Source organism: Fusarium oxysporum, chromosome II (genome assembly GCF_013085055.1).
Source record: "Fusarium oxysporum Fo47 chromosome II, complete sequence".
Taxonomy (NCBI): domain Eukaryota; kingdom Fungi; phylum Ascomycota; class Sordariomycetes; order Hypocreales; family Nectriaceae; genus Fusarium; species Fusarium oxysporum.
This window is the reverse complement of record NC_072841.1, coordinates 3,798,092-3,810,140: the sequence shown is the minus strand read 5'-3', so window position 1 is coordinate 3,810,140 and position 12,049 is coordinate 3,798,092. Positions and strand designations below refer to the sequence as shown.

Sequence of the window (12,049 nt, the reverse complement as noted above, 5' to 3'; positions counted from 1 at the left end):
GCTCACCGAGTTCACCGAGAGTAACTCCTATTGGTACGAAAATGAAGGGTCAACAAGACAGGGGCAAAAAAAAGTAAGCTTTGTTAACCACAAGGATACCATGAAGTAAAAACTATCTGGCTATCTAGAGAAGGAGAGAAAATTTGAGATTTGATCATAGTTGACAACTGAGGTGACATTGAGATAACTCTAGGCAGCTTAGGCTAAGGATAACCTTGGGCAATTGTTAGGATGAGAAGCAGAAGGGCTTGAGATCTGCAATTAGAGAGCTATGGACATCAAGGTCGGGATATGAACTAGATATATGAATCATTCATAACGGTGAATATTAGACCCTCCGTTCAGTCAATGAGTGATGTACCAGGATAAGGGCCTGGGCGCCCTCACCAAGTATGAAGAAATACACATCGGCAACTTGACAAGAATGATAAAGTCAATCAATTTATCGAAGCTCCGTTATCCCATTCCATAGAAAAGCCTGTCACAGACATAGTAGAACTTCCTAGCCCTTCGTATAATGAATATTAAAAATTGTGTGATCGAGAAACGAAGTGACTATAGTGTACACCAGATCAAATCCGAAACTGTGCCAACCGAGTGCCTTGCAACCTGTTGCAAACGCTACACATGATGCAGCTATTCATCAGTTTTCGTGTATCTTGCTGTTGGTAAACTTGGTATTCGGGGGATGACCGTCGACCTTAAATCTGCAATGCGACCGAGTGCACACACCATTGGTTACATTGGGGCACTGCAGTGGCGAAGTCAGCAAGTAGTAACAAAGGCTTTGAAATTTGAAAGAACTGACATTATGTCCATATATGCAGTCGTTGACATCACAAGCTTGTCCGTTAATGCAGGGGTTCTGTCGGGCGAGCATTGCGAGTGCCTTTAACTGTTCTTTTGACGGCTTGAACGTATGGTTGAAAGTACAAGCACCTATTCTGGTACAGGGCCCACGGAGAAAGTGATTGTTGCACAGTTTGTCGGTGTCCTCACGACGCTTGATATCTTCCATGGCTGGAATACCAACCGTGATGGGAGGATCGCGGCCCCGAGGTCCAGGGCTCCAAGCTGGCTGAGGAGGTGTCTTGCTCGCGGGCTTAGTCTTGTCCTGTTTAGGAGGTAGGGGCATGGTCAGTTTGGGGGGAGGACTGGCGCTTTTCGTGATCTTGGCCCAGGAAGTTTGTGGAGGCGACATGGATGAAGTGCTCGTAGCAGGCGTCAATACTGCTTGTGTTGCTGCGCGAGCTACCGGTGAACTCTGGGGTTTGGTCGCCTCGGTATGCTGGACACTCGGTTTCTCTATCAAAGTCTTATCCACAAGTTTGGTCGTGCGAAAGATATCGCCGTCAAGCGCGTAAACAGTGTTGCCGCAGGCCTCGATTTCGCGCACTATAGGCTCTCCCAGAAGTATGGAGACGCACATTTTGGCATCCCCGGCCTCGTTAACTCTGCGCAGAAAAGGAGCATATTGGGCACTATGGCCGACGCCTAACATGACGTGCCTACAGTTATAGCATCCCAAATGCCACATTGCCGTTTCTATGCACGTCAGTCAAGTGTGTCTCTGGCCATTTCACCAGCCGTTGGACGCACCTTGAATCTTGCGAACCAGTGTTCCTTTGCCCAAGCCAATATCAATAAAGTTGAAAGAAGACTTGGCCTCTGTGAATCCGATAGCAAATTCATGGAAAAGGCTTGGGTCATCAATGCTGCCATCATTCAGCAGGGCTCGGCCCATCTCAGCAATGTTGACCAGAACGTCGCAGAAAATTTCGAACGAAGATGGTAGGCTAGGACAAAGCCTCGCTACCGCGAGAAGCAGAGCTTGCGCCGCCTGCTTACCACCTTCGCGGCCTTGCTTGATAAAGCGATTGTCAAACTGCATGACAGTTAGCGAGACCTTCCTTCACGACGGACAACCTTTTGAGAAGGCGAGCTGGTTGAGATTAGACAAGACGAGATCAAACGTACAATGAGGCCATTGCCGTCCATGATTATAAAGACATAGTTATTAGCACTCTGAACATATTAGCTTCTGCGTTCTGTGTGCACAGTGACATGTATGTACCCTGATGCTGTTGAGGTCCGCGGTGAGCGTTTCACATTGCAATCGAGTGCCTTCATAGAGTTTGCGGAGCTGGCTCATATGATTCAAACCCAAGCTAGCGTCGGCAAGCTTTTCTTGGAGGGCATGATTTGTTTCTTGCAGCGCATGCAATCTTTCTACTAGATCCTGTTATGAGAGTCAGAAATGATCGGACAATACGAAGTTACAAAGAGGATACTGCAGAAAGTACCGGGGCGGAATTCAGACCTTGATATATTTCTGCTCGGGCATTTCTCGAGCCTGTAGAGCATTAAATCGACTGACCAAGTCATTCATTTGAGTATTAGATGCCATTTTGGAGGTCTCTTGTAGCGCGAAGACAGGAGTTGGTGAAAGGCGCGTGTCTGTCTCGATAATGAGAGAGTTGGACAATAAATGGGAGAAGAAAGAAAAAAGATCAGCTGTTGGCCCTGTAATTGCACGCACCCAGCCAACATGCACACCCTAATAAGTCAGGCAAGGTAGTAGATACCCTAGGTAGGTACCCTTTCTCCGTCGGCGCAAGGGGATTGGATTGTATGGGGGTGGGAGAAAGGAAAGTGCAGTGCAGCGCAGTGTGAGTATAAAAGTAAGGCAAGGCAAGGTAGCGGTAGTGTGCACGTTTGGGGGAGATGAGATGAGGAAAGAGCAGTCAGTGAGTTCAGTTGCCGAGAAAAGCAAGCAAGCCAGCAATCAAACCGAGCTGAGCTCTTCATTCGGCGCTGTTATTGGTAACTGGAAGCTGCTTTGATCAGGTCGAATCAAAGACGGAAAATTGTTAAAGAAAAGAAGAAGATGTTGATGTTGATCTTATATCAACTGAAAGCAATCGAGTTAGATTTGGTGTGCGACTTTTCGCAAAAACTTTTTTTTTTCTAACGTCGTGTTCCTTGCGACCTTGCCTCGATAAAAGCCGAAGTTGGGTTGGCTAAAATGTGTTGACATAAAAGTCAAGCACAGCCTTATTTATAACCGGGACCTAATCATCTTGCAAAAGGACGTATCATGGAAACGGGATTAAGTCTTATAATAAAAGTAAATTTACGGATTCCTGAAACGAACGAATCTGAAAACTGAAAATGACTACGGGGATGCCGCTGGAAACAGTATTCAATAATCTGCTATATTTCGTAGGTACTAAATTTGACGATTTTATTATATCACACTTGGCTCCTTCCCGTCAGCGATCACAGTTAAGCAGGCCCGAGACAGGGATCATCAGCCCACGGCCTTGCCCATGCAAGCTGCAGGTGCAGATCCACAGTGGAGACGCGCGCCAAAGGTGAAAGATCGAACCCCGGGTCAATCTGATTGGCTCAGGTGTCACGCCTGAGCACCTATCGATAGAAGCATGATACAAACCAAATGACTACCAAGGTACTTCCATCTCTCCAGGCGTGAATATATGATTGGGTGTGAAACAGTAGATTTAAGAGGCCAATACTAATCCAAGATCCTGGTTTGTCGTTTCTCTCTCCAGAAATCTGTTTATCTTTCGGCATACCAATTAACTGCCTATAACCATGCAAGTGTGCGGCTTTTTATGTCGATTCGCCTTACATATAGTCAACTCCACTCTACCGTTTGATCTGGAAAAATGCCTTGTCATCTCATTGATTCATCTACGGTTAGCGCTAAGACAAAAACACGGAACCTCAAAGCCATACACTTTGCTCAACATGTATATTCTATGGTTTTCTGATCTTTTCATGAACCGCAAATGTCATAGGCTATCTATGTCTCATATTCACACAATAACATGAATACTCTTCAATTACCCGAAGACCTGCGCATGACGCCTCCAATTTGACCCGGTGTTATTCACATACGGCGACTAATACATCCAGCCGCATGTAAACCGAGCAGAAGACTTCACTATTCGCCACCACAACAGACAAATAATGACAGCGTTGGTTTTCGAGTTACAGTGGGTGACACAGCAGACCAACATCGGCTCTTGAGGCCACCAACAGCAGTTCCCGTCTATCTGACAGCCTATCCACGGGCTCAAGCCCTCAGCCTGATCCTGCAGACGCCCGTGCAAGCGACATGCTCCGCGTGTCAAAGATATTACCTGTCCAATCAAGAACCGCCCCTACTGCCGTACGCGTGCAACTGCATTAACTAGAACGCCTTGCCACTATGGACTACCAGAGCTGGCGAGCCCTGAGGCATACTGTCTCATTCAAGCATCTGTCCGTTTATTCTGTATCACAATGGCTTTAGCTTTAGACTTCAAGCGACCATTCGTATAAATGGAGAATATAGTCTAGGTACTGTGAGATACGACAGCTGGTCTGCCTTGATACATTCATAACATATGCAGCTTATTTAGGGGCGGTAAACCAGGCTCTGGCCATTTCTGAGTTGTCAAGTATTTTAGTCTGATTCATTCATGTTTCGGCTAGTTCTTCCTCAAGTGTTGGAAAATGTGAAAGCTGAAATCAGGGCTGTGAGCCAATCCTAACCAATAAAACTGAGAAGACCACCGACTATTGTGAAATCAAAGAGAGCATAACGCTCACTGTTTGCACGGTGAGTCTACCACAAGATTCAACAATCTGACATTTTCAAGATCCTAGATGATGTCGGGAATGCTCTCGTCTGTCGCAGCAGGGAACTGGTTCAGCATTTGCCAAACAGTATCATCTCCCCATCCACCTCCAAATTGCCACATGGAATCATTGCCAATATCTCCTTGGCCACCTTGCAGGGGTAGAGGAAGCATAATCATGCCGGGGCCCGCTGTAAGGTCATTGTAAACAAGATCTCCTGTCGGAAAGAAAGGGGCCATCGCATTCAGATTGTCCACTGAAGGAACTATCCATGTCGAGTCCAGTCCCGAAAAGTCACTACTGCACAAAGATGACCTACCTGGTGTCGAATCTGCGTTTGCTTTGATCGACCCCGCTGAAGAGCTGGGAGCTAGAGGTGGCAAGGAACCAGTCTGGGTTTTGTTCATCGCTCTCTTGAATCGAGCAACGATAGCTCTTAGCACGCCCTGAGCCGACTTGGCCAGCGGATTGCGCTCTTGAATTGCCGAAAACCGTTCGATCGTCCATTGAAAGTGCTCTATCGTCTTGTCGGTGTACTCCGTGTGCTCACGTGGAAACAAGATATACACGGATGCCAGGAGTACAATCGCATCGAAACTAGCGAAAAACAACATGAAGTTCCTCCACGAGTCTGGAGGCAAACCTTCGAATGTCATTTTCTGAATTTCGAGTGTTTTCAGACTCGCATGAATAGCCTCCACTCGACTCTCAAGGCGATTGAAGATAAAAGGCCTGTGCAGAGCCATCTTACTGAACTCATGAAGACTCGCAAAGTAGAATCGATTTGCTGGATACCAGTGTGCCTCTGGTAAGTGGTCCCACCGTGTATCGGGGTTCTCCATTCGAAAGGAAGCCGGCATCTTCTTATCGAGATTTAAAATACATTGGTGAATCTCGTCAATCTTTGCAGGGTCCATTGGGTATGAACCATCGACTTCAAGGTTCTGAATTGCCCGCAAAGGCCCACAAAGTTCGTAGTTCCACAAGAGCCGAGTAATCGGTGTAGGATGATCATCTTCGCTTCGAGGAACCACTGGCATCTTGGTGCGATTTTGAGGTATAGGCGCGTCAACTGGAGGTGTAGAAAGAGTCTGATTCCAGTCGACGGTTCCTGGACGTCCAAGAATCATCGCGCAGTTGAGGTCCCAGATGGCGAGGAGGATGTAGATCCTTCTCCTCCGTTGAATCAGCCATTGATTCTCTAGAATACTCTCGACGCTTGCGTCCTTTGGTCTGGGATCTAAGCTGTCACGATGCATCCCCAGGTCCTGAGCATCGCGAATCGCAATTGCGATGGTGTGCCACTACCCAACATCAGTCGACTCTTCTCTAGGTATCATCTACTAACAGGAACTTACTGCATCTGTAACCTTTGCCGTAAACTTGTGGAATGACGCCCTGAGAAATTGTGCTTGCACTGTAGACAGAGACAAGTTCTTCTTCCCCAAAAGGTCAAGAACTGCCTGCCCTGACTCGCTATACTCGACAGCCAAGTCTTCGAATCTCATACCTCCAGCAAATTTGAGCGAGTCGAATGTGGAATCTGGCTTCTCGGGCAATAGGAGAAGGGCCGTTGCTATGATTTGAAATACGACTGCTGGAAAGGCTCGCAGTTCAGGGTTCAAGCCGCGGGGACCGACATCTGAGAATACCGAGAACGGCAACGAATTCCACTCGTCGAGTTGCGCATAAAAGATGTCAGGGTCGATTGGATAGTACTGCCAGTTGAAGCCACGCATGTACATCTCGACGAGTTTTTCGATGTAATTCCGGGCAGGTAATTGTCGAATTATAGCCCTGTACTTTTCCCTCAAGGCAAGCTCTTTGCCGGGAGAGCCTCCGGAGGAATCACGAGATGTTAGATCTGGGGGCCCATCTTCACCGTCTGTGAGCGTCTCGATGCGTTTAAGTATACCCATGGTAGACGCGCCATTGTGAGCGTATCCCCAGTCAGCTACCTTAGACGACAGAGGCTCGCCTAGCCTCTCATTCGATGAGTCAACAGACTGTGCTGGTGACGGCTCGGCTTGTTTAACGAATGTATCCGAGTAAGTCGGCGAGGCTTTTGTTGTCTGCTTGCTCTGTTTGGCTGTTGGAGCTCCTGTTTCATAAACACAAGCTGACTCTTTATTTCGAGACTTGCAATTGCCGCATGGTTGTTCGCGGTCGCACTAAAGATGTTTTCAGTCAAATATTTCTTGTATAAGACAAGTGTATCGTAGTCTTGTAGTTACGGACCCTCTGCTTTCTTCGATGGCATTCAGTGCACGATATGACAATTCGTCTTCTCTTCCTCAGACGTGGACCATCAGCGTTCTCAGCTGCTGCTGTCATGTCGGCTTCTTCGGAAACGGGTATGAATGACTGATCACTTGGGAATACCCGGAGCAAATATGTAAAGTTATAGTAAAGTAGTATGGGATTCAGATACTTAGAGGCTAGAGGTCAATATTAAGGTGGAGTATGGGAAGGTCTATGTTGATCTCGGCGGACGAGGATCAGCTTTCAAAGTCCTCTAACTCCGGGCTTCCAAGAAAACGGCGTCACTTTGATTGTGGGGCATCCATTACAAGAATGGAATTCAGCCCTGTGCATCTTTGAATGGACCCACGTTATTGAAGGAAGAAATGGATATATGCAGCTGGAGTGAATTAGCTACAACCGTCGACATGAGAGGTGCATTGAAAGCACACGTAAGGAACCGAATTATTCCGTCATTGCAATTCATATTTCGTATCTTTTCCGACAATCATTCTCGTAAGGTTGTGTTGAACCTGGTATCATAGATGCAGTAGAGAGGAACCAGGCTTATGCAGTTGGAGAAGGCCTAGTGCTTAGATGATATTCCCAATCAGGGAACCAAGTCTCATTTCTCTTGTAAGTGAGTTACTCCATGGATGCTCCATGTAGTCATGATATTCATGTCAGACCCGCTAGATGTCTCGATAACTCCATTGCAGCCTGCCTACCGCGCGAAAAACCTCAAGGCCATCCCGACTTCAAGTCATTTTCGCTTCTTAACGAACCCGCTCCGTGTAAGCCTTCCATGCCGCGGACCGATATCGCTCAGCTTCCTCCTCAGGATCGCTTGCCTTGATGATACCGCGTCCAACAATAGCAATGTCAGCACCGGCAATACCAATGATCTTCTGTGGCGTGTTGTACTGTTGACCCTTGCCATCACCCTTGATGGCTTCATTCTCATCCGCGCCCTCAGGGGGCAATTGGCAACCGGGGGTCATGTGGATGAAGTCATCCTCGGGTTCTGTGTTGAGACACTCCTGTGAGACAAAGCCCATGACGAAGTTCTTGTGTTCCCGCGCGGCCTCTACACATGCTTGCGTATATTCCTTGTTCATGAAGTTGCCCTGACTCGACATCTGTGCCAGGATAAGCAGGCCCCTCTCGATCGGCGCTTCATCGATGCCGGGGAATACTGTCTCATCGCCCTCAGGGATCGTCTTGACGAGGCGTGGTGAATCGGCCGACTCGTACTGTTGGGTGACGGTGGTGGTGGAAACAATGCTACCTTTTCGGCCGCTGTCAGCGCGAGCAGGTTCCGGCGTGTCCTTCTGGTTCTCGTTGTCTGAACGCTCGCTATCCTCATCCAGTTGACTGGCGGTGGGAGTTCCAATGCTGATAGATGTCTTGACCTCGTAGTGGTATCGCTCGAGCCATCGGTTGGCAGCGTGGGCCAGAGATGTAACCGAGGCCTTGCCTGGAACCATATTTACATTGGTAATATGTGCCCACTCGATGATGCGCGCAGCACCGCTAGTATACTGCAACTCGACCGTATTGCCAATATCACCAAACTTGCGATCCTCAAAGATGAGGAAACCATGCTTGCGTGCTAGTGAGGCGAGCTTGGCACCAGTACCTGTCCTAGGATCAAAATCCCAGCCGGCCACCATGTCATAATGAGTCTTGAGGACGACGATGGAGGGACCAATCTTGTCGGCGAAGTAGAGCAGTTCGCGAGCGGTTGCGACATCGGCGCTGAGGCAAAGATTCGAGGCCTTGAGGTCCATGAGCTTGTAGAGATGTCGACTGAGAGGATGGGTAGCTGTCTCAGCTCGACTGGCGAAAGTCGCCTTGAGGGTAGGATGCGGCGACATGACACGGTAAAGTTTGTTCGAAGATCAATTTGATATGAACAAAAGTATAGGAAAAGACGGTGACTCGAACTGGGGAGCGAGTTCAAGCACACTAAATTGTATGTGGATCTAAGTCGCAAGTTTTGGGCAACCTCGACACTTGTCCAATTCACAAAGATGTTCACAACAATCTAGTCTACCTGGCGCAAGTGGCGGTTTGGCTTGATAGAGGGGAAGCTGGGGAAAAATGAAAAACGGAGACAAGGGCCACTGATAGGAACGAGGGGTGAAGATCTTATTAGCTTCGGCCGAATGGGTCTCGACTGAAAGTGTCGTCCGATGTGAGGCGTAAATGGGTGGAATGTCGATCGAGAGTGGGAGGAGAATTATGAGGAGAGGAGAGGAGAGGAGAGGAAAGAGAGCGAGTTAAGAGGAAGGAGGAGGAGGTTTGAAGTAAAAACCTTTCGCAGAATGACACGGGATGGGATGGGGTTAGTTAAGAAGAGACTGTAGGTGAGAGGTGAAAGGTAAAAAGTGAAAAGTGACGATCCACAGCTCGACTTAAAGAAAAGTGACCTATGGACCCAACCAACGAAAGGCACTGAAGGTGAGGCGAGAGACAAGGCTAGAGGGTCGCTACCACCTAGGTGCTAGTGCTAGGGTACCTTAGCTTAGCTCCAACATGAAGCGAAAGGGCGCTTGAACCTCGAGATTCATAACAAGCTAACACGTTTAAGGCCCGAGGCTCAAACGCAGCCAGAAAGTAAGTAGGCATTCAGAGGTTGAAGGCACAGGCGTGGCGTCAAGCAGGGATTAACAAGAGTGTCTCTTTTTTACTGTAACAGGCGGCGAATGCAACATGTACGCACTAGAGGCACTACTGTAGGTATGTATGTACTCAGACAGGAACAGGGGCAAGGATGTTTGACAGCAATTCAAAGAAAATGGCACTGATATGGACGATCCAAAGCTTGAAACTCAACTTATCCTGGCAGTTCTCTTTTAGCCGGAGCGGACAAGGGCAGCCACCCATCCATCCATCTTTGTAGTGGAAGACTCTGTGAGGAAGAATCAGCCAATTGAAATGGCAAGCAAATAAATCCTTCTTTGGGGAATTGGTCGGAAGTAATCCGATATGTATAACTACATGACTACACCTTGTCTACAAGTCCTCCATTCGCCATTGCCCAGTGAAACAATCCTCAACTGAAAAAAATACATACTCTCCTCATCCTGATCATATCACCACCGATGGAAACAAATTCTTCCTAACCCTAGGACCCATGCCCCCATACCTAGATCCATACCGTCAGTGACGTGTATCGTGGGGGGCACCAAGACGGACAAGTCGAGAAGCCAATTCAAGACAAGCTTGGTGGATGAACAAAGACACGAAACCCCAAAAAATCATCTGATTTTAGAGGAATCAAACAAGCATACACCTTCTGTCGAGACCAGGTCCAACGTTGGCTATCCGGGTAGGGTTTGGCCTACACTGCACTTTGCGGATCAGGGATCAGAAACTAGAGAAGTAGGGCGAGATGATCATAACCAATCCTGGCTTAATGATCTGTTCAAGACAGCCCAAGAGGCGGGAGGCTTTGCCATGGTGGATTGATGCTTTTCACCATGGAAGCGGCTATTAAATGGTTCATGGTTTTTATGATACTGACTGCAGGTGATATCTCAACACAGACCATCACCAAGCTCAACAAAGGGATCATCTCTCAGGTATGAGGCGGTTAGGATACGATCATCACTCTGATTTTCCAAAAACCTCCAAGTGATCTGGCTGGGTTACACGACATCTAAACTATTGCCGCAAACACCCGTTTCAGCGGTTCTTCAAGCCGGAGCCAGCGAGGGATTAAGGATGACAGGACAACTAACCTAATTCACGGCGTACAACGTCGAGATCCACAGAACCCCAGGTACATGGCTTTGCATCAGCCCGACCGTCTCCAGATGCGCGTTGCCTGCCTGTCTGGTACATGTTGTTAGTAACTCATAAAGCTAAGACGGCTTATCGAAACGACGAGACGGGAAAACGGGACGATGCCGAGAGCCCATATCCTTGGGCGTGGTACCTGGCGTATCTCAACTGACTACCTGGATTGAATCCGACTGGCACAAATACAAACCCTGACAATAGCTTGCGGGTGGATAAGATTGCGGTACGCACCGAGACTCGCTGCTAAAGTATCTGTCACTTGTGATGAGACGCAACGACGGAACGGAGCAACCGGCAGTGAGATGAGCTAGCTGCAGTAGCGGCTTCACTTGACATGGGGGTTTTGGTTTTCACTGCTGCAAGGCACCGCCGTTTTACCACTAACGACTATCAACTCTCAACAGTAGCTAAAGGATGGGGGCTTGTTACAAGCTAAGAGCTCCGTCTAAGTTAACCTCTCCCCTTCTCACCTTGGCAGTTTGGCTAGAAACGACAAATTGCCCCCCCCAGACTATCAAGCCCCAAGCTCGGGCTCTTCATCATGACCGTCCCAAGATCGTCACCAGGGTCAGGATCCGCCGTCCCCAGACTTGCCTTTCTTAGGTAGCCTCCCGCCCGCGAGTGACAACCACAACTTCAGGGGACGATTGTACCTACACTTGAACCCTGGCAAACTTAACCTTACAGCATACTTCAACGCAAGCACTCAACAAGCTCCTCAAGCAAAACCAGGGTCCCATCTGCGTGCCGCCCTACTGTACGGTACTGCCTGGTGTCTCGGCTATGCCGTAAGTCCCTCCACTCTCCGGAACTCCCGAATATCTATCAGAGTCGGGAAAACCTTATGCAGCAGACGGAGGACTGTTCAGGAAATTGCTTTTTGACATAATTACCGCTTTCTGCTAAGCTACGCCTGTCGCTAGTTCCTTTGAGTCTATTTAGACTTTTCAGACCTCTGTGTGTCTGCAGCTCGTAAAACCACCAACCGACTGATATTCGTTATTTCTCATACCAGTGAAGCGACAATTGACAACTCGGGAACAATTCAGTTACCGACTGCCGCCTCAGCCAACGTGAAGTTGAAAGTCCCGCAAACTAATGGTTTTAGTTGACTGCCACAATCAGACTGATTGCATGGCTCACAGAGTCAAGCGATTCAATACTGCTTGGCGCGCGACTACCACAGTTCTAGACAAGCTACCAAGAAATATATACAGATGGGACGGGAAGTGGGAGTCGTTCCGAAGCGAGGCGCGTTGAGGCTTGAAGTTAGAGACCCTAGATATGAGATATCATAAAAGTGCTTGCTTTGGAGTCTGGAAACGAGTTGGTGATTTGTACTGATACGGCAATT

At 48.2% G+C, this 12,049-nt stretch overlaps 2 protein-coding genes across 2 annotated transcripts; both read right to left on the bottom strand.

The window, feature by feature from the left end:
- Positions 1-426: 426 nt before the first annotated feature.
- Positions 427-2,867, bottom strand: FOBCDRAFT_17210 (uncharacterized protein). The gene is made up of 6 exons (XM_059608477.1): positions 2,321-2,867; positions 2,075-2,239; positions 1,978-2,025; positions 1,600-1,885; positions 809-1,545; positions 427-751 (listed from the first exon to the last, which is right to left on the bottom strand). Exons 1-6 carry the CDS (start codon positions 2,405-2,407, stop codon positions 644-646), a joined length of 1,431 nt encoding a protein of 476 aa, XP_059464202.1. The 5' UTR covers positions 2,408-2,867; the 3' UTR covers positions 427-643.
- Positions 2,868-4,357: 1,490 nt separating this feature from the next.
- Positions 4,358-8,765, bottom strand: FOBCDRAFT_155577 (humps family-domain-containing protein; the record flags this gene model as incomplete). The annotated part of the gene is made up of 3 exons (XM_059608374.1): positions 4,358-5,951; positions 6,006-6,818; positions 7,674-8,765. The coding sequence occupies 3 exons, from the start codon at positions 8,763-8,765 to the stop codon at positions 4,671-4,673; spliced, it is 3,186 nt and encodes a 1,061-aa protein (XP_059466795.1). The 3' UTR covers positions 4,358-4,670.
- Between the last annotated feature and the right edge of the window lie 3,284 nt (positions 8,766-12,049).

Bases quoted from the DNA above. Each gene is read 5' to 3' on its own strand.
- FOBCDRAFT_17210 (XM_059608477.1), bottom strand. From the start codon at position 2,407: ATGGCATCTAATACTCAAATGAATGACTTGGTCAGTCGATTTAATGCT. The intron at 2,240-2,320 runs GTCTGAATTCCG...CTCTCATAACAG, and splicing joins CCGAGCAGAAATATATCAAG to GATCTAGTAGAAAGATTGCA. The intron at 2,026-2,074 runs GTACATACATGT...TAATATGTTCAG, and splicing joins CGGACCTCAACAGCATCAGG to AGTGCTAATAACTATGTCTT.